This window comes from Amphiura filiformis, chromosome 4 (genome assembly GCF_039555335.1).
Source record: "Amphiura filiformis chromosome 4, Afil_fr2py, whole genome shotgun sequence".
Classification (NCBI taxonomy): domain Eukaryota; kingdom Metazoa; phylum Echinodermata; class Ophiuroidea; order Amphilepidida; family Amphiuridae; genus Amphiura; species Amphiura filiformis.
Genome location: NC_092631.1, coordinates 69,934,666 through 69,954,956, shown reverse-complemented (window position 1 = coordinate 69,954,956; position 20,291 = coordinate 69,934,666). Strand labels below are relative to the sequence as shown.

The 20,291-nt window shown below is 37.0% G+C and overlaps 1 protein-coding gene and 1 long non-coding RNA gene across 4 annotated transcripts in view; both read right to left on the bottom strand.

The window, feature by feature from the left end:
• The window catches only part of LOC140151312 (uncharacterized), a 67,437-nt gene extending 47,798 nt beyond the window's left edge, over positions 1 to 19,639 (bottom strand). Inside the window, exons 1-5 of one of the 3 annotated variants that reach the window (XM_072173607.1) lie at positions 19,150 to 19,636; positions 18,046 to 18,264; positions 17,056 to 17,220; positions 14,828 to 14,981; positions 13,613 to 14,138 (exon numbers count right to left, since the gene is read on the bottom strand). In XM_072173607.1, the coding sequence (XP_072029708.1) occupies positions 14,075 to 14,138; positions 14,828 to 14,981; positions 17,056 to 17,220; positions 18,046 to 18,247 (585 nt within the window). In that variant the 5' untranslated portion in view covers positions 18,248 to 18,264; positions 19,150 to 19,636 and the 3' untranslated portion in view covers positions 13,613 to 14,074. Of the gene's footprint in view, positions 1 to 13,612; positions 14,139 to 14,827; positions 14,982 to 17,055; positions 17,221 to 18,045; positions 18,265 to 19,149 lie in introns of those variants that run through there. The other 2 variants (XM_072173609.1, XM_072173608.1) reach the window with 2 other exon arrangements.
• LOC140149922 (uncharacterized) lies at positions 112 to 1,498 on the bottom strand. The gene is made up of 2 exons (XR_011858773.1): positions 1,353 to 1,498; positions 112 to 885 (listed from the first exon to the last, which is right to left on the bottom strand). It is a non-coding gene; the product is annotated as an uncharacterized lncRNA (long non-coding RNA).
• Positions 19,640 to 20,291: the final 652 nt, after the last annotated feature.

The window sequence follows — 20,291 nt, the reverse complement described above, 5'->3', positions numbered from 1 at the left end:
TGAATCACAGTAGCCCTAGTTATTTTTGTAGCAATACAAAAATGTTGGCCAATAGATTGGCCTTGAAACTAAAGTTTATTCACCTGTACTATAGCAGTAATTTTTGTGGCATATATTTTTATCCATCTGAAATTCAGAAGTTTTAATAGTACAATAATTACAAGGAGCAATTTAACACTCATGCAAAGACCTGCATGCAAAATACAAATGTCACGAATGCTGGTTAGAAAACAATATAGCACATAATTAACTATAGTTCATGAAGTACAACAAATAATTTTCATTGAAAATAAACCAGGTGTTAATCTCCGTATTATGCAAGATAATACTAATATTGTACCGTGAATAGCCATTTGTCATCTGCTAGCTCATAGCAACGACAGAGATCGCGGTACAAACAAATGAAACCCAGTGAAACTATCGGAAATCTTGCTTATTGGAAAAAAAATAGTGTTTTTGTACTCAAAATCTGAACATCCATAAATGAAACGTTGGAGGTGTAGATACACTTCCAAAATGTGCAACAAACGAAAATGACGTCACTAATCTCCTCGATTTAAATCAGTCCCCTTAAAAGATAATAAATATGTCTATAATATTTTAAATAACACGCAATTATATAGGATAAAAGCATAGGTTGATTCCACGCAGTCCCACAATAATGTATACAGCAGCCACCACTCAACATTTCAGATTACGACTCGTCTGCAAAGGTTGATTCCACGCAGTCCCACAATAATGTATACAGCAGCCACCACCCAACATTTCAGATTACGACTCGTCTGCAGAATGAGACAGAGAATGAACTTTGTTGTTTTTCATTAGAAGTATATATCGATGAAACGGAGCAGAGTGCCATTAACTCGCTTGTAAACAACCATGTATCTGCAAAAAGAAAAAAGTACAATTGACATGATTGATCTCCATCTCTTTCCAGGTAGATCGGTATACTGAGCAGTCCGTTTGTTATTACCATGCATTAAAACATGTTAAATGAGGCTTATAAATATTGTAGTAGCTGTATGACCTTTGAGATGAGATTTACCTTCAACACCATTCCAACCCACCCCACTACTACTACTACTACTACGATAATGGGCATTCGTTAATATGCCCTCTTCTTTAAGTATAAAAAAGGGCTATATGTCTAATGGGAGCCAGATATAAAAGTACCAGGATCAACTCCCCACAACCCGTGATTGGTTAATACCTCGTAAAAGTAAGGTTGATCATCTTGTGCCTTCATCGGAGAAAAGGAATCGCAGAGTGGCGAAAAATGGCGGGTGTCAGATTACGGTATAATTATTTTAGTACTTTAATTGGCATACTAATAGTATTACTATGGAGCTTACCGAACTGAACCAATGAATACATCGTCCTTGTAGATATTTGCGATGCCATCTTCCCAAACCTTTCCATTATTCTCACCGAATGCACTAGGAGTATATAATACCCGATTAACACTAGGATTGCTTTTGAACCAATCGAACCACTGCTGTCTCACATCTGAAAAAACCCACCAAAAACTTAATGATGCCGTAAGCACGCCGGAAATTAGAATTTAAGGGCACAGGCAGAGTCATTCTAAGTGGGAAATTCTAGACATTGTTTTGTAAAGTATCTTTAAAATAATGATACGTACATACAAGTAATACACTCTCAAAGAAAGGAAATTAAAGCCGTATTGTAACACTTCCACTAAAGAGATTAGTATTTCTTTTCCATTAAATGTTAGCATTTACTGTCAGATTGTCTCATTTTAAATTTTGTATTTTGAATTTTGATAGAAAACGGGCTCCTTGCCCCTTTTCAAAATTTGGTAAGTTCGATAATGTCATTAATGTTGAGGAGTGTTCTGTTTTTGAGGTCTTTATCTTCGCTTAGTTTTTCACGAAGAACATGAAGAGTGAGATCGATGGGGGTACTGGTAAAGAACTGGTAAAGCGCGCCACCACATCATGTGAATTGAGGATATCATCTTCTGTAAGGACAATGACTTTTAGGTCTTTCGCAAGACTTTTCGAATTCAGAACGTGGTGCTCAGATTGGCCAACAATGGTAATTGTGGGTATATACATGTAGCTATAGATCCAATACATCTAGGAATAGAGGTTATCCACTTTACTCATGTGTGACTTCTAACAAAAGGCACCGGTTCCCGTAGTATTCCTCATTCAAACCAATTCAATGCACGACCTCGGAGTTACCTGCATGACTTTGGCGGGCTATTTTGAAACAGTCATGATTGCACATGCAGGTACTTCTTTTGAAAGTCCTAAACAAGGTATAGCAGTCGCCGATAGGATATGCAGCTTATAGAACACGGATAACCTCTATTTCATTCCGTATTAGCTTCCACTAGTTATTAACACCTTACTGATACCGGGACTAATACTCCTTTATGATTAAAGTGCGGCAATTCCTGTTACGTGTACACTTTCTATAATCTTCGAAAACATATTTTGACATAAAATCATTGTTTGTTCTCAAGTTTAATAAGATCCGGGAATAGGGCATACCTTCGCATATTTTGCTGTTTACAATAATTTATGCGGGCCAACAATGCAATTCAGATGTACCAAAGTATTGGCCTCGTAATTGTGCTAATTATTCACATTTACGCTGAAAATTTTCTCACTTTTTACATGGATGCGTGGTAGGGGACGAAATTTGACGTTGAGGGGGCACATATTTGGATCACTCTCCAGTTCTTTGAGCCTCAAACTCTGACAATTGTAGCTCTTCAGATCAAATTTAGAACATAAATTGGATTTCTTCCCCAAAAATCAGTTCTTAGTTCCCAATGTTCCAACCGGGCGTACACACAAATTTAAGTTGAGTACGGGATTAGGTTTGAAGATAATCCATATCCTAAACCAATAGGGTTACCCCCTTTAAAATTACGGTTTGGCTAATTATTTCCTAATAAAATACCATTAAAGACAGACACTGAATATTAACAATATACATGCGCCAGTACCATTACTGAGCTACCGTAAAAATTCGATAATAAGCATATGTGCCTACTAACGAGTTGCTTGGGTAAGAACGAATTTTTACGGTAGTTTGTTAAACTTTTTCATGACGCAGCGTATAATGAACGCGATCTCTGCAACGTTTTCGAATAGCGTTCACTAGTCATTGACTTTTGTTATGATGGTCTCGCACGATCGATGTCATAGTCCTTGCTAATGCGCAACCCTGAGCTAAACCATATACAGCCTGTCTAAGATTTCTGGATTGCCGATACCAAAATGAATAAAACAAACGGTATTTGAAAGCTAGGACTGCTCCCTTGATGTTGATGTAAGCATTATGTCACAACAGTATTTTCTAATTGCCAAAGATGGCGCTTTCCACTTGCACAATTTTTTAGAGAGGCTGTATAGCTCATACGGCCTATTAAGGGCTCTTGGCGAAAAATGCCGGAGGGAATTATTGCCCTCCATGAGCAATAAACAAGAATAGTGGATTTACCATAGCGTTACACACACAAGGATGAGTCGGTCTTCTTCGGGTTTAATTTCTATGATTATTTTAGGTGCCAGTAATTCAAATGTTTACCTTCTTCAATATTTAAAGTTCTCTCTGAAATTCTAGAAAATATAGTTTTGTAACATGTCATTCATTTTTAGCTAATTTAGGTGTTTGAAAAGATTCGCACTTTGGTGTTTTAGGAAGGATATGTAAACGACAGATAACACCAAAAAATATGAAGAAATTATTTCCAAACCGTGTTAAGTCTGCATTCTCATTTTCAAGAATGCTGGTTAACAATATGCAGACTATTGTCTCATTTCGGAAACAAAGGCTCACACAGTATTGTTACCTTGCGTTACTTTATAATCGTTCACCCAACTGAAACTATAATACCAGCGCATTGCTCATTGCACAGGTAAAACAGAAACGGAGTTTACAGAGTTGCAAAATATGATGAAAATACCAGCAACTAAGACGACAAGATTCATCTTCATCTTGACTTAGTCATTACCTGTAATAAAGTGTGATTAATGTAATTTTTATAAACAACCCCTTTAAGTAGGGATGACCAATGAACCATCAACATGATTAGAACGCTCCCATAGACATGCAGGGAGCTCAACTGTGCACTGCTTGCACAGACATTTCTAAATTGATCTCATTCTTTTATTTTTCAATATTTTTCTGTACAAATTGGGGAAGTGAATACCAATTATATTTTGTAACTATCTTGTAAATTACAGCAACACAACTTATTTCATTTTCCTGTAGGCCCTAAGTGCGAGTCAAAATTGTTCCATCGCCACAGTGCGTTTAATTGCCAGTGGCTAAGTTCAGCACTGCTCAAGAATGGCACAAAATATTCATGTCAATAATTTCAGGTGAAAAACGTGGCCTACTGAGCTGTAATTTGGCATAGTTGCCAGTAATACCTCTATCATACCCTCTGTAAAAAGGAAAAAAAATTGAACAAGTAGATCTCGAGTTACAAATTAAATCACCAGCTTCCCTTTGGAATTTCCATACTCCTTTCGAATCATGCTAAGAAGACACCTTTCTGAACATAAATGTGAAGTTTCGTGCTCATTCGATGTATTTTTCACCTGATTTCAACCCTAAACGTTTTCTTATATTTAGGCCTATACCATCTACAACTTGCTGCTGGCTATACCTTGTTTAGAACTTTCAAAAGAAGTACCTGAATGTGCAGACATATAACTGTTTCAAAATAGACTGCGAAAGTCATGCAGGTGACTCCGAGGTCATGCATTGAATTGGTTTGAATGAAGAATACTACAGGAACCAGCACCTTTTGTTAGAAGTCACACATGAGCATGATGAGTGAAGTAGATAACCTCTATTGTTGTGAATGAGTCAATGACCTTCAATGACACTTAAGATTTTGTTTGCATACACCTACTAATTGGTCATATTAAACCCAATAACATTGACATTTTTGGTTGTGAAAAAAAATTCACATGGACTTAGTGCAATTTTGATTTTGTGCCATATCGGCCATCTTGGATGATTTTTGGCAAATGTTCTCTAAATGCATGATTTCAATGCCTCGGTTTGAAAAAATAATTTATGCCATTGACTAGTAAAGTGCCATTTCATAAGAAACCCTTTGATACTTTCACAATATGCTTGTTTCATGTTTGCATATATGTTAAAATAAAGAAATATATAAAGGTAAATATATGCTTATGCCAATTTTGCTCCCAATTGCTATTTTTGGACCTTGTCATTTTATTTCGTTCCAATGACCGGTCAGAATTGGAAACTTTGAAAATTCATAATTCGAAAAGTTTTTGACCGATTTTGACCATTTAACCACCAAAATACTTCTGTTGATGAGTTCTATCCAGAAAACAATCTTTTGTAGCAATAGGGGCAACATGAAATTTTGATGGTTATCCCTACTTTAAGCTACTTGGTTGTTGTGAATTCCACAACGAATACAAAATACAGTAAAGTAATAGGCCAACGCAAATCCAGAGTTTCAGATCTTCTGCAGCTGATCGGTATCCAGACTGTATCAAAAGTATTGTTACCCACCAATTTCTTTATATGCAAGGCTCTTTCATCAAAATGCAACACATGCAACATCCCACTAATCTGTAGATTAATGTTACTATATACAAAAACTATGTCTGTCCATTTCAAAAGGATCCAATGTTGCATTTGGAAGAAACAGGCCTTTCCACTTATCTACTTATCTTATCACACCTGTAACGCTATCTGTCGAGTAAGATTCATTAGTAACGAATAAAATTTTGGAAATGTTGGTTCATAAAACGCTATTTGAAGTGGCTGAAAATAGTACAAGACGCGTCTGCACTTACTAACAGTGTCGGTCGCACTTACCTTGATTTTGACAATGGTGGTGACTACTACAATGGTGTAAAACGCTGTGTAAACGGTGGTAGCCACGGATCAAGCACTGCGCATTTCAAATAATCATTTCAAAAAGTATACAGCAACCCCGCCCCCATGACAAAGTGCTAAATTTTGCCTGACATAAATCATGTAAATGTTTTGATCACGCGTATTAATTTTCATAATATTGGCTTGTATGGAAAAACAAACGCTGATTAAAGGGGCTCAGAGAGATTTCTTGAGGAAATCAAATCAAAAAAAATTCGATTTATTGTGATAGATTGAATACTCAGGGAACATTCCAAGCAGTAATTTAGCGGGCAAAATCTATAACTTTAAAATAAGAGACATATTATGAGCGCTGTGTTAAAACTGTTTGAGGGGATTAACGGCCGGATCCAGAAATTACAAAATCGTACAGTTTTATATGAAAGAAATGAATTAAGCTTAACTATTTCAGATGCTGATGCAAACTTTGCGGTGTGAAAAAGTGGACTTTGATCAAAAATGAGGGCGCACAATAAAATGACAATTATTAAAATAATAAAGATAATGATCAATATTAAAGCAATCAAAGTCGCTGGATTGCATTGACCTACGTTCAACAGAAATACGCTGGCGAAGTTAACCTATTGCTATGGTAGTTAATCCGATTTATTACGTCACTTCGCCAGCGTATAGATGAGTTGACTTCTGATGTCATGGCCTGGCAGTATGCGCACGCATTATCACAATTTCCATTGTGTTTTGCCTGGCGGTATGCGGGCGCATCATATTTTGTTCAGGGCCCGTGCTTTTAAAACTGCCGCCACATCACATGATTTCACACCACCAAATAGTATTATATGGTTGTGCGCCCTTAATGCATTTAAATGAGCAGAAATTTGGATTGGTGTCATGATTATATGTGATGCGATCAAGCAAAATCAGTCGGAATTCGGAAATATTAAATTTAAAGACCGCTGGTTAAGTACTGATAGAATAAAACTGTGATTGTGATTATTTTATTGTATATGCAATATTGTTGTTATGTGTACCAATCATACTTTGTTGCCAATTAAAAACTTAGATTTTGTTAGCTTAATCAAACAGTGTATTTGTGTTGTGCATTCGTGTGAGTTCGGGTAAAAGGTGATTTTGGCCTTGAGTCAAGTACGATTCGTAACACTACACAATCGCATTTCCGCAACTTGGTGGATTCTATTATGTCTTTGGGGTGCACGAGGTTGTATTTTCCTGGTTTTAGCGTATTGTATGTTTCATCTTTGTTGTGCTTCTGAAACACTCGCTGCAGTCTCTGACACACCTGGAACATATAACACCCATGCCCTAAATTATTTCCGTGTCCTTGTCCTTTGCTTTTTTCTTCGCTTTGGTCTTATCGCTGATCGGATGTTTTACTTTTTCAATAGCCCAGTTGGGATATCCACATTGATTTAGCGCATATGTTTGATGTGTTCCATCTTCTTTCCGATTAATCGGTGTATCGAGGAAAGGTATTTTCCTTCCGCTTCCTCCTCGTACATGAACTTAATGTTGTTGGTTAGATCCGCTTTGTTAAGGTGATTTGTCAGTTCATGCGTTGTGCCCTTTGGTATAATCTCTAGGATATCGTCGACATAATTATCTTTTCCATAATTTTAGACGACAAGCGATGGGTGCATTGGCTATAGCTCTTTGTTCCAGCCAATTAATGTTCGCGATAATCGGATAATCGGGCTTACCATGGCCGCTTCAGATATTTGCATGTATATTTCTCCCCTGAATGAAAATTATGTCGTCATCAAAACGAACTCGAGTAATTCAATAATGTCATCGGTGTTGAGTAATTTTCTCAGCTTCAACGTAGTGTCCTTATCCAAATATTCCGATCGGACCATAGACTCTGAATATTCAGAGTCTATGATCGGACTACCACAGACTGTGCACACCAAGGCGTAGTTCGTTCTGTTTCCCCTATCGTTCAGTTATAATTACGATTGACATACCCTATATTGATGAGCCCGAAGTTGATTGATGGCCCTTTTATGGAACACTTTATTTATCACGGATACTATTGTGATGGAATGAGATTGATTCACAAAACTTGTTGATAGGGTAACTGTAAAATATTGTTCTTTTCACATCCACCAACCCTCAAATACAAATGTGAGCCGGGAGTATGAGCACAATTTAATAATGTAATGTAATGGCATTGTAATGTAAATTCTGCTGATGTTGGGTGTATTCTAAACAAATTAGAGATTGTATATAAATCAATGTTTTATAAGCATATAGGTGCTTTTAATGATGCTAATGCTGTGTTAGAATTCGCTATCGCTCGAAAAAAATACTAAAAGCATTAATGTGCATGATATAACGAATTTAACTCTGCAGTAGTATATTCTTTTTGCAGAAAAAGTGCAATATATCTTCAAACATAATCAATTATCATGTAAAACTTGCTTTTAAAAATTTACGACTTTTTTAATTACCGGTGCTATTTTTGTCAAACAAGCCATTTGTGTTAATGTTCCGTTCCAGGTGGTGAATATAATGATATCTTTACAAACCCGTATAATTATTATCATCGTCTCATTATCAACAAAAGATAGATGAAGTTATTGTTAGTTTCCAGTTGACACTCGCTTGCTAACATTATACAGTATCTTTAATAGAACCTTATAAGATAATAAATATGTCTATAATATTTTTAATAACACGCGTCCCACAATAATGTATACAGCAGCCTTATGTTTGGATCAAAAGTTTAAATCAAAATCATCATAATTTTCTTTTTGACTTACCAATTGCTTTACAGTGTCGGTCGCGATACCTGCTAAAACGCTATGTAAACGTCATGTGGTTGCGACGGATCAATCAGCTGCGCATTTCAAATAATGAATTCAAAAAGTATATCAACCCTGTCCAGGTTAAAATGATAATTACCTAACATAAATAATGTAAATGGTATGATCACGCGTTGTCGATCTTCTTCATTTCGTTCATTTTGATTTTCATTATTAATTTGCGTAGATAGCTTGTCGCTAAAAGGTGATTAAATGACTATTGTGTTAAATCAATAATCAACATTAACGCAATCAAGGTCGTTGGATTGTATTGACCTACGTTCAAAGGATAAATAGCAGAACGTACCGACCAAAGGCGGTTATATAAATATGGAAAGACAATAGATTACGTAACGCATTGTTCTTTCGATGCCGAATTAATTTGCCGACAGGCTATTCAAAAAAGTGGTATCATTGTTTCGAACCAAAGGGTTCTGCCACTAAGCTGGTAACTAACGCTTTACACAGCAGTCGAGCATCAACACATGACCACAACATAGTTATGTGTAACGTAAGTGCACTTAAGAAAGTGGTTCCTTAGTTATTACAAAACCCAAGGGTGTGCCTGAGTTGGTCCCATTTGGTCGCAAACACATGTAATTTCAAGGCGGCGCGCCGCGCCCAAAGAAGTTTGTGCGGCTAATTTGAATGAAACAAATGAACACGCTCACAGGAAGCTCAGAAGCAATGCATGGTGGGGACGGAAAACATGTGTTTTAGGTATCTTATCCCAGGGACTGGACTTATACAAAGTTCAGATCAAGTTATGATACTAGTAATAAATAATTGGGTAGAGAAATTTGGAAAAAATTAAGTGTAAACGTGTTGACCAAACGGCTTGTTGTGTGATATGACTTTTTTCTGTCTTAATTAAATAACTTCCTATGTTTTGTTTTGTTTTTATTTTACCTAGCTTCAGTTCAATGAAAGTACACAGCTGTTTCACTGATGTCGAGTTAAAAGGTATTATGTAGGGAAAAAAATCCGAAAGTAAAATATAGCTACCGGATTTTGCTAGTTGCTGTATTTTAATAGAAAGTTTTCATTTAAAATCCATTTAATTGAATTGAATCATCATTTTTATCTATCTGTACGTCGTCGATGAAAGTACACAGCTGGTTCACCGATGTAAAATTAAACGGTATTAAGGGTGCACAATAGTCCCCATTGACTTTCTGTACAAACAGGGCGTCTCAGTTCTTCAAAACTTACACTTTTTACCAGTTGAAGATCAGATAAAGACATCCAGCGTAGAGAACATATACGGAATCTAGTATTTTTTTCGCAGAATATTGCCGACTAGATCACCCTATAGCCTATACAGCTTACGCCACCTCACAAATAGCTTGGTGTTTAAGTGGTTACGGCCAAGTGGTTACGGCCTTGGACTCATAATCTGAGAGCTTGCTCGACGTGCGTGGGTTCGATTCCCCATCCCACCACCGCGTTGCGCCCGTGGGCAAGGCGCTTTGCCTCGCTTGTCTCACCCCACCCAGGTGTAATGGGAAGCTGTTAGGGGTAGTCACAGTCGTTGTACTGTAGGGCCACTTGTAAGCTGCAAACGTGGTGCCGACATATTCTAATGACGGCGGAATAAATGTAAAGCGCTTTGATGCTGTTTACAGCATAAAGCGCTATATAAATATCTACATTTATTTTTACATTGTTTTTTATGAAAATACACATTTTGAAAGCTTAGCCAAATCTTCATGAAAAATGGGATCCTGCTCATTTGTCATTGACAATTGTCATTGACAATCTATTTCCCAGGCCTAAATGAGGATTAAACATGTTAAATATGAATCAGGGCCTAATAGTTGGGTTTTAATCCTTTTCTGATCATTCAGTACGTTACTGACCAGCTTCTATTTTTATGCATAGTCGCGCTAAAAGTCGATCGATACATGTTGAAATCAGCACAATAAGAGATATACCATTTTGCTTCAGTAATGTCATCAGTTTGAAAAATACACAGACTCGTCGTGTCGGAAGCTCACGTAAGTGAACAATTTTAGTTGCGCGTATCGGTTTAAACTCTACCAATATAAAAACATAGTGCTTGGATATACCTTAAAAAGGGCCCATCGTGTGAGTTTATGTTCATGAAAGTTCATCTGTGTTGGTATAAATCATGATTTTTATTTAAACTTTTTATCCAAACACAAGGAATTAATTCCTACCTCGGAATTTTCAGATGGTACTCCATCTTTCATCAGCGAGTGAGTGACTGTATCAGGTCGTGATTTTCTTGACCTTTGACCTGATAACAGACTCGTAGACTCCTGAAAGCTTGAACTGGCCCCCGTCTTTGTTCAGAGATGGTTGGTTGGCTTTGATGTGAACTGCTTATTTGACTCCACGTTGGAACTACCTGCTGTCTCTGTCAAGTATTCGGACTTTATCCAAGTCCACAAAATGTCCCGGAGACTCGATGTGGATGTGGTTTGAGACCTCTGATGCTGTACTATTGGGTCTCCTGTGTTCATTAAAACGTGTTTTCAGAGAGCGTTCAGTTTCGCCAATATAGGCTTCTTTGCACTGTCCGGTACCGGTAACAGTTTTGCCCTGGCATGGGATGTAGTATACCGGACCTGTAATGTCCTTCTTATCTGTCTTGTCCTTGGGTGACACGAGGATTTGTCTTAGTGTGCGGGTCGGTTTGAAGAAAACGCTAACACCGTAGTTGCTAAAAGTCCTTCTAATGGCTTCAGAAGTGCCTTTGGTATAGGGGAGAACTATGTGACCTTTATTTGGGTGTTTTTCGCCCACGTCGCTCGTTTTGTGAGTTTTAGGTTCTGTAGCTTTATCGAGAGCCCATTTGGGGTATCCGCATTTCACTAAAGCATTGTTCACATGTGCTTTCTCGTCCTCGCGATCCTGGAGGTTAGTGACCACGGTGTCAGCCCTATGGTACAAAGTTCGGATGATGTTCGTGTGAGTTTATAGTTTTGTTCGGATGATGTTCGTGTGAGTTTATAGTTTTGTCAGAATATCCGTTTTGATTTTACATTTTTTCACTTGCGACAGCCAAAATGTCCAACCAGACCTCATTTCTAATATATATAACCAGCAGAAATAATCGATATTTCTTTTGTAGCGTGCAAAATCATCCATCCATGGGTACATTCACGAGTTGATTTTGACAAAATTGGTAGTCGGAATTGAAAAATGGTGCAATCAAAACCGAAATTCTGACAAAACTATGCCATATCTTTCATTAGCGAATTATGATACTTTAACCCTAACCCAACTAGGACTCACTAAAGCTCACTATTAAAAACGCTCTGCGTGCATGCATTCCACGGGACTTGATGACGCAATCAGACCAAGTCATATATACCCAGGGAATCGTTGGCCGGGCCAACGTCACCTGTGTAGCTACATGCTGGGGATCTTCTGCGTGGCATGCGAGGGGTCCCAGGTTCGAATCCAGGGGTGCCAAGTGACTTTCTTCTTCATCTTCTCCTTTTTCGTTCCTTCTTTCCCTTCCGATAGCACAAAACCACGGGTAGGGTTAGGGTTAAAAAGCAAAAACGTTGACCTCCCAAAAAGCTCGCGGGGCAAGTTGAAGCCTATGGAAATCGAAAATCTTACACTACAAGCCTAAATTTCACACCTAAGTTTAACCTCGGGGTGTGAACAAAATATACTGACATTTACTTTAAGAAATTAAAAATATTGCTTTTCATTTGTCCGAGAAAATTAATTATGAAGTGAAAATGTAACTAAAAATGTGCTAATTTCGATCGTTTCAAGCGCCTAATTAAATTACTGAGTGGGTCTTGTTTAACAATAGCCATCGACTCACTAGCGATCTATGTTTAATGTATTACATTAAAGCCTTAATGTACGATTTCTTTCAAATTTTAAATTTGTTCTTTTATATTCAAAATGCTGAAATAATATTAGTAATATTTGTCGGGAAGGGTTTCTTTTCATTTGAGCTGAAATAACAAGGTAAAGTTAACGAAACTCTACTGCTTATTTTGTCCGTTTAACATGCAGTTCTATAAGCTTCTATAGGAGGATATTAAGTTATAATAATTATGAATTATGACTCTATGTTTCCATTTAGGTGCCAGTTGGGACATGTGTGAACATTACAAATATGCCACAAAATCAGATTTGAAAAAAATTAACCAATTTCATATTATAAGATCGTACTTTAGTTACAGGGCACTTTTCCTCGTTTGGGATAGCGATGACAAAATGTCACAGTTAAATAACTTGATGCATTGGCATTTCAATCTCTAAATATGTGCTGATAAACATCAAGACAAACAAATTCCATAAGCAAATGAAGAGAAAATACATGGTCAGTCGCGTAGTATCATCGGAGGGGTGGGGTAGTAGTTGCGGAGGTGTGTGTGTGGGGGGGGGGGGGGGGGGAGGGGCATGTGCCCTCTCAATCGATATGAAGAATTATAAAATCCCAAGTTGCAGAAAAGTAGATACTCCCACAATAGTCACAAATCTCCAGGTTTATATGCTACACAGGCCAGAAAACACCTTATTAAAATAAACTACTGAAATACAAGAGTCTAGCCGAAGTTCGGCTGGACTAAGAAGAAGAAACTGTTGAAATACGAAAGTCTAGCCGAAGCTCAGCTAGACTGAGAAGAAACTACTGAAAGACAAGTAATTGACATACCCTGTATTGATGGCCATTTTATGGTAAACGGGATTAATCACAGAAACTCTTGTTATTGAATGGGCATGATTCACTTGTTGACAGTGTAATTGTATTGCAATATTATTCTTTTCACACTCAACAAACTCCAAATAACAAACAAATTTAAAAATTATATGTAATGTAAATTTTGCCAATGTTGGGTGTATTCTATACGAATTAGAGATTATAAATATGTCAATGTTTAAGGAGCATATGGGTGTTTTTAATGATTCAAAACCAGTCTTAAATCGCTCAGAAAAATAGAATGATAAGAAGTATTATGTGCATGGAGTAGGATATCTTTTTGCGCCAAAAGTACAATATATCTTCAAATATAATAAATTATAAAAAAAATTAAAATTTACCACTTTTTAAATTACCGGTGCCATGTTTTGTCATACAGACAAATCTTCCAGGCGGTGAATATTAATGACATCTTTACAATTATCATCATTTCCTCATTATAAACAAAAGGTAGATGAAAAGTTAGTTTCCAGTTGACACTCGCTTACTATCATTATATTTCTTGCTCATTATGTATTCCTACATTTGTAAGAATTTTAAAGGTTATCTAAATATAGAACACGAAATATTTTGGGATAAAAGCAGAGGTTGATTCCACGCAGTCCCACAATAATGTATACAGCAGCCACCACCAAAAATGTCAGATTACGACTCGTCCGCAGAAAGAGACAGAGAATGAACTTGTTTTTCATTAGAAGTATATCTCAATGAAACGGAGCAGAGTCCCATTGACTCGCTTGTAAACATGCATGTATCTGCAAAAAGACAAAGAGCACAATTGACATGATTTATCTCCATCTCTTTCCAGGTAGATCGGTATACTGATTTTCATTGTCAAAATCAATATATTATTGAAAAATAACACTTTGATGTTTTGCAAAAGTTCATTCCACAAATCATATACTTTGAAAACTTGCTTGATTTATTGTTGTTAATGAGTTATGTACGTTTTGCAAAAGTTTTGTTATTTCAGCCCTCTTTATAACATAACTCAAGAACCACAGGGCCTACAAAAGTATATATGTGATATTTGAATTCTTCTACACACTCGCTATGAAATGATCAATGCAAATTTCGCCAAAACTCACTACCATTCGCAAGATGCTGTGAACTACCAAAATAGTTGCTAACCTTAAATCATGTTACATGAGGCTTTTGAATATTGAAGTAGCTGTATGACCTACATGAAATTGATCTTCAACACCATTCCACCCCACCCCACTACTACTATAATATGGGCATTCATTAATATGCCCTCTTATTTTAATAGGAAAAAGGGCTATATATATAGGAGCTAGATATAAAAGTACTAGGATCAACTCCCCACAACCCGTGATATGGTTAATAGGAAGATCTTGTGCCTTCATAGGTGAAATTGAATCATGAAGTGGCGGTGTCTGATTATGGTATGTTGGTACTTTAATTGGCATACTATGAAGCTTACCGACATGAGCCAATGAGTGCATCGTCCTGGTAGATATTTACGATGCCATCTTCCCAAACATTTCCGTTATTTTCACCGAATGCACTAGGAGTATATAATACCCGATTAACACTGGGATTGCTTTTGAACCAAACGAACCATTGCTGCATCACATCTGAAAAAAAAATAATAATAATAATTATGATGCCACAAGCACGCCGAAAATTAGAATTTAAGGGGACAGGCAGAGTCACTCTAGGAAGTTTCAGACATTGTCTTGTATATTATCTTTAAAAGAACATAAAAGCATACACTCTCAGAGAAATGATGCAAGGAAACCAACAAGCACATTTTCCAATATACTCGGTTAGTTTTGTGGGGTTCATTATCGAACCCCAACCAACGGTTTTAGCTTGTATTTATATTATTTATCAACATAGGCATATTTGTTTGTGATATTTCAAGCGTTTTAAAATTTCAAAATAACCCCATTCAATTACACGGTTGACGATGAAAATTTACTGAATTTAGAGAATGCAAATGCGGCCACCACCTGACTTTTGGCATGATTTATAACGCCCAATTGTGTACCAACATACCATGTGAGAGACTAAGCCTGAAGTGCTTTAATTTCAGTGAAATCTAAGTTTTTATAATAAACTCGGAGAGCTCCGGTTTTATTCCAAGATCAACGATAGACTGATGGCTGATACGTCTCGTGCATGTGTATCATTGAATCAGTGACATAAACCTGTGTGTATATCGCTATTCGCCTTACATTGACGATTAATTATTAGACGCTGGAATAAAATAGCAATTTTCTTTGTTTTACCTCTGTAAACATCGATTCAGAATGCGTTGCTGTTTGCGTTCTGCATGTAAAGCGTTGAGCCAAAATGTGGGCAAGTGCGATAAACTTTGCAACTCTCAAACTTAAATATGCAACGTATCGATCGATTTCGGGCTCATGTCGAACAAAGCCGGGGGTATGCTATTTTCCCTTTATTTGCGGCGAACAAAATGGCGGATATATCATAGCTTTTGTGATGTGCCCTGAGTAATTTAATATGATTAACTTTGTTTACAAGTTGAAAGTATGTCATGAGAAATATGACACAAGGGGAAAAACCTTGGAAGCAATCATGCAAGACTGTGTGTGTTATGGCATGTTTAGGGGAATTCCCTTTCATTCATCAAGTGATCAAAACAAATAGAATCATATCTAATTTTAGATTGTTTGGGGGAAACCCTCTTCGTCTCTAGAAGATTCCTTTTATTAATAATCTTGGAAAATCCCTTGGATTGTGAAATGGGTAAGATTTGGGAATTACCCACAGGAAGTGTTGTAATATGACAGAGTGGCTATTAATAGATGTGGGTTTTGGTTGCTATAAAAGCAAATGTCAACATGTTTATGAGACAGACATTTAATTATTATGAAGCAGTGAGCTGTGTGTGTATGGTGCAGCAAAATATTCACAAAGTTGAATATTGAATCAGCATTGGAATTATAGCGAAGGTGCTATATTTAAATATTTAGCCGCTAAACGGGGAAGATAGTGTGGAGACATCCCAAGAAGGAGGGATTTATTGTGAACTGCGCAAGGAGTAAAGAGATTTGGAGAACTGCGCAAGGAGTTTAGTATAGGAGAACGGCGCAAGGAGTTTAGTATTTGGAGAACTGCGCAAGGAGTTTAGTATAGGCGAACGGCGCAAGGAGTTTAGTATTTGGAGAACTGCGCAAGGAGTTATAAACGTGTTTGGAGAACGACGCCAGGAGTTTAGTACTTGGGAGAAAGTAGCATCATTTTCGTGTGAGGATTTTATACGCAAGGATTTATAAATGCAAATGTACACTGGACTTCTCTGATTTTCGCAGGACAAGTGAATAAGGATATATTACATCAGTCGTCCAGAACATTGCAAGAACTCTAGAATCACCAAGAAGAAGACCGCTGGTTAAGTACCGATAGAATAAAACTGATTGTGTGATTTTATTGTAATTGTTGTTATATGTACCAAGCATACTTTATTTTCAATTAAAGACTTTTTGTTTTCAATTTGTTAGCTTAATCAAACAGTGTATTTGTGTTGTGCATTCGTGAGAGTTCGGGTAAAAGGTGATTTTGGCCTTGAGTCAAGTACGACTCGTAACACTTTACACATGGGGCACTTTTGAGTCGGTATTCTTAGAGTATAATCAATTTGATTATTTCAAGAATGAGACATCACGTAATTTAAATGTTTACCTTCTTTACCAAATGCAGGTGCTTGTCCATTGACAACATATGTATAATCGTCGGCCAAGAATTCATCAAAAATGGCTGAAATATCATCGCTTTCGATCAATTCTGACATTCTCGCGTTAATTGAATTAATCTCCTCTTCAAGGGAGAGACTGCCTTTGTTCAGCGCTGAAAAGAAAAGGCAATGGTTCATTAACATGACTTAAGATGATGCAACTTGTATTCATAAAGATCCGCAACGAAAGACGAAATCACTATCAGTGGCGGCACCAGGATTTTTCTCGGGGGCGGCATGGGGGCAAAATGAATGGTGGGGGCAAAATCAACAAATTTTTGCGCAAAATTACTGCAAAAAGTGGCAACTTTCGTGTGTGTGTCTGTGGGTGGGTGGGTGTTGGGGGGGTAACTGATCAGTATTTCAACGAGATACTTCACAAATGCTTAAATTGGGATCCAACAATGACATCATCATGTTACAAGATACTTTAATGCTGAAAATGACATTCAGTGATATCACTGCAATTCTTGAAATTAGCACTTGCGCCTCGGTCACAATTTTGGCTGCAAATATGGCCAAACATGAATTCAAAAGAACAATTGATCATTTCATGGTGCGGACAGGATTATATATATTTTTTAAATCCCCATCGATGGTGTAGGAGGTAAATTATTATATTATTATTTTCATATATAGTAATGTATATACATTGTTATAATATATGCTTGCCCTGTATGGATCCTCTTCTTGATGGATAGGGAATGTAGGGGGTATGGAGAAGACAACAATTTGGAAAATACATGTAGCACCTAACCAGCTTCCTTGCCCGGGCTTCCGTGCCTATCAGGGAAATCTTGTAGCATTGCTTAAAGTACATTAATAAGTCTAAACTGCTGGCAAGCATGCACAGAACATGCTGAATCAACATGGATAATGATTATTTCATATCTCTGATTGGAAATATAAAATAGTAATGTATTATGAAAATATTTTACCTGTTAATTTTGTACACGACATTTTGCCATTATCTCTCTGCGTGAGTTCCTCGCAATGCTTAGTGCAGCCCATATGGGTTAGTGTGTCCGAAACCGCAACACATTCATTACAGAGAGCGATACAGTCCACCGATTCGGAGTTTACAGAGTTGCAAAACATGATGAAAATACCAGCAACTAAGACGACTAGATTCATCTTCATCTTGACTTAGTTATCACCTGTAATAAAGTGTGTAAAATAAATGGATTTATTTAAACAGTCCCGTTTTTAAGCAGCCCTTTTAAAGCTAGAAGACGCAACTAGCTAATTCAGAGTTTCAGATCTTCTGCAGCTGCGAGCGAGGGATTGTTCCCACCCACCAGTGTCTTTATCAATTACAACATTATGGAAGAACACTTATGTCTGGTTCTGGTTCTGGTTCTGGTTCTGGTTCTGGTTCTGGTTCTGGTTCTGGTAAGCCGACGTTGTGCTAAAAGCATATATTAAAGTCTGGTATCCAATATTGCATTTGGAAGAAACATGCCTTTCCACTTTATTCACACATGTGACGCCTACACAGAAATGACTAATACGTTGAATAAAATCCATTAGTATCGAATTATATGATGCCAATTATGATTTTTAAAATACTTTATTTTATTTATCTTATACCATTCGGCCCATAGGCCAGGCACAGCCCAATATTGCAAACGCAATAAATTAAAGGGAGGCCAAAACATCAAAACAACAAAAATAAAAATAAAACTTAAACCAAAAACACAGGAAAAAACAAACACCAAACGAAACAAGGGAACTGGCTAGCCAAGATGGGCATGGAGGGCTGACTTAAAGGAATGCAGAGAATTACATTACATTAAATACGACTAATCTTCAAAAATCACATATCTTTTATCGCGTCTGCACTTGCTAACTCTCTTCTGCAATGATGTAAAACGCTGTGTGAACGCTGTATGTGCTGGCCAAGGATCAAGCAGCTGTGCATTTCAAATAATTATTTAAAAATGCATGCAACCCCGCCCGACGAGACATAAATCATGTAAATAGTTTATCAAAATTGTTCCAAGATTAATACAATCGACCGTTATATGATTGCATTGACGTACTTTTATTTCAACTGGAAAATAGCAGAGGCGTACCGGTACGGGTTGATATTTCCAAGCGGGTAGAATTGAACAGTCGTCCACTGACTCGGTCCCAGAAAGAATTTTACGTTGTTAATTATTGCTAGTCTCGGTTCCAAACTGGATTGTGCTCATTCGTCACGAAGGAGAACAAGGCGACTGGAACAAAGACTATAAGCTACTATAATATCTGATCTAGGTCAATAGAGGGCATACTGATTGAAAAAATAATGGTTAGCGCAGGCTACCGAGTCTCTGCCTAATTCAAACAGCACGATTTTGATTTTGACTAAAAACCAAGGCTAACATGCTGCTTAAACTTAATTGTATTTTTGTGCTCCCCAAATATTATAGCTGCCCCAAAACATATATTTTGGTACATTAAGGATCACTACATCCATATATCATTACTTTACTTTCAAAATGAGACTTTTTCGTCCTGAAAATTGGGCGCGTTGCATGAACTTCGACATGAGGTAAAATCAGCATATTTCAACGTAGCACCTGTGTTTTATTCCACGTTGGAATCCAAAATGTGAAATCGCAATGTCATTTTTTATACGCAACATGATGCAGTCATGTCTACAGTAGAATTCAATTCGACCTTTGCAGGACTTAAACCCCATTAAAAGCTATTAAACCAAGATAACACTCATTGAAAACAGCTCAACTGATTAAATCATATCTTCTCTGGTTAAATACACACATCATATGTTTCTGCTTTTACACGTACAATGGAGCAATGCGCTGGGATTATCCTTTCAGTTGGGTGAACGATTATAAAGCGAGCGCTAGAGAACAATATTATTGTGTGTGGTCTTTGTTTACGAAATGAGACAATACGTGCTTATTGTTAACCAGCGTTCTTGAAAATGAGAAACATGGTGGTTTGCAGACTTAACACGGTTTGGAAATAATTTCTTCATATTTTTGGTGTTATCTGTCGTTTACATATCCTTCCTAAAACACCAAAGTGCGAATATTTCCAAACATCTAAATTAGCTAAAAATTTAGGACATGTTACAAAACTATATTGTCTAGAATTTTAGAAGAGTACTTTTAATATTGGCCGGTTATTTTTCACACAGCGACGTTAACTAGGCAATGTACTATTACCTATAACA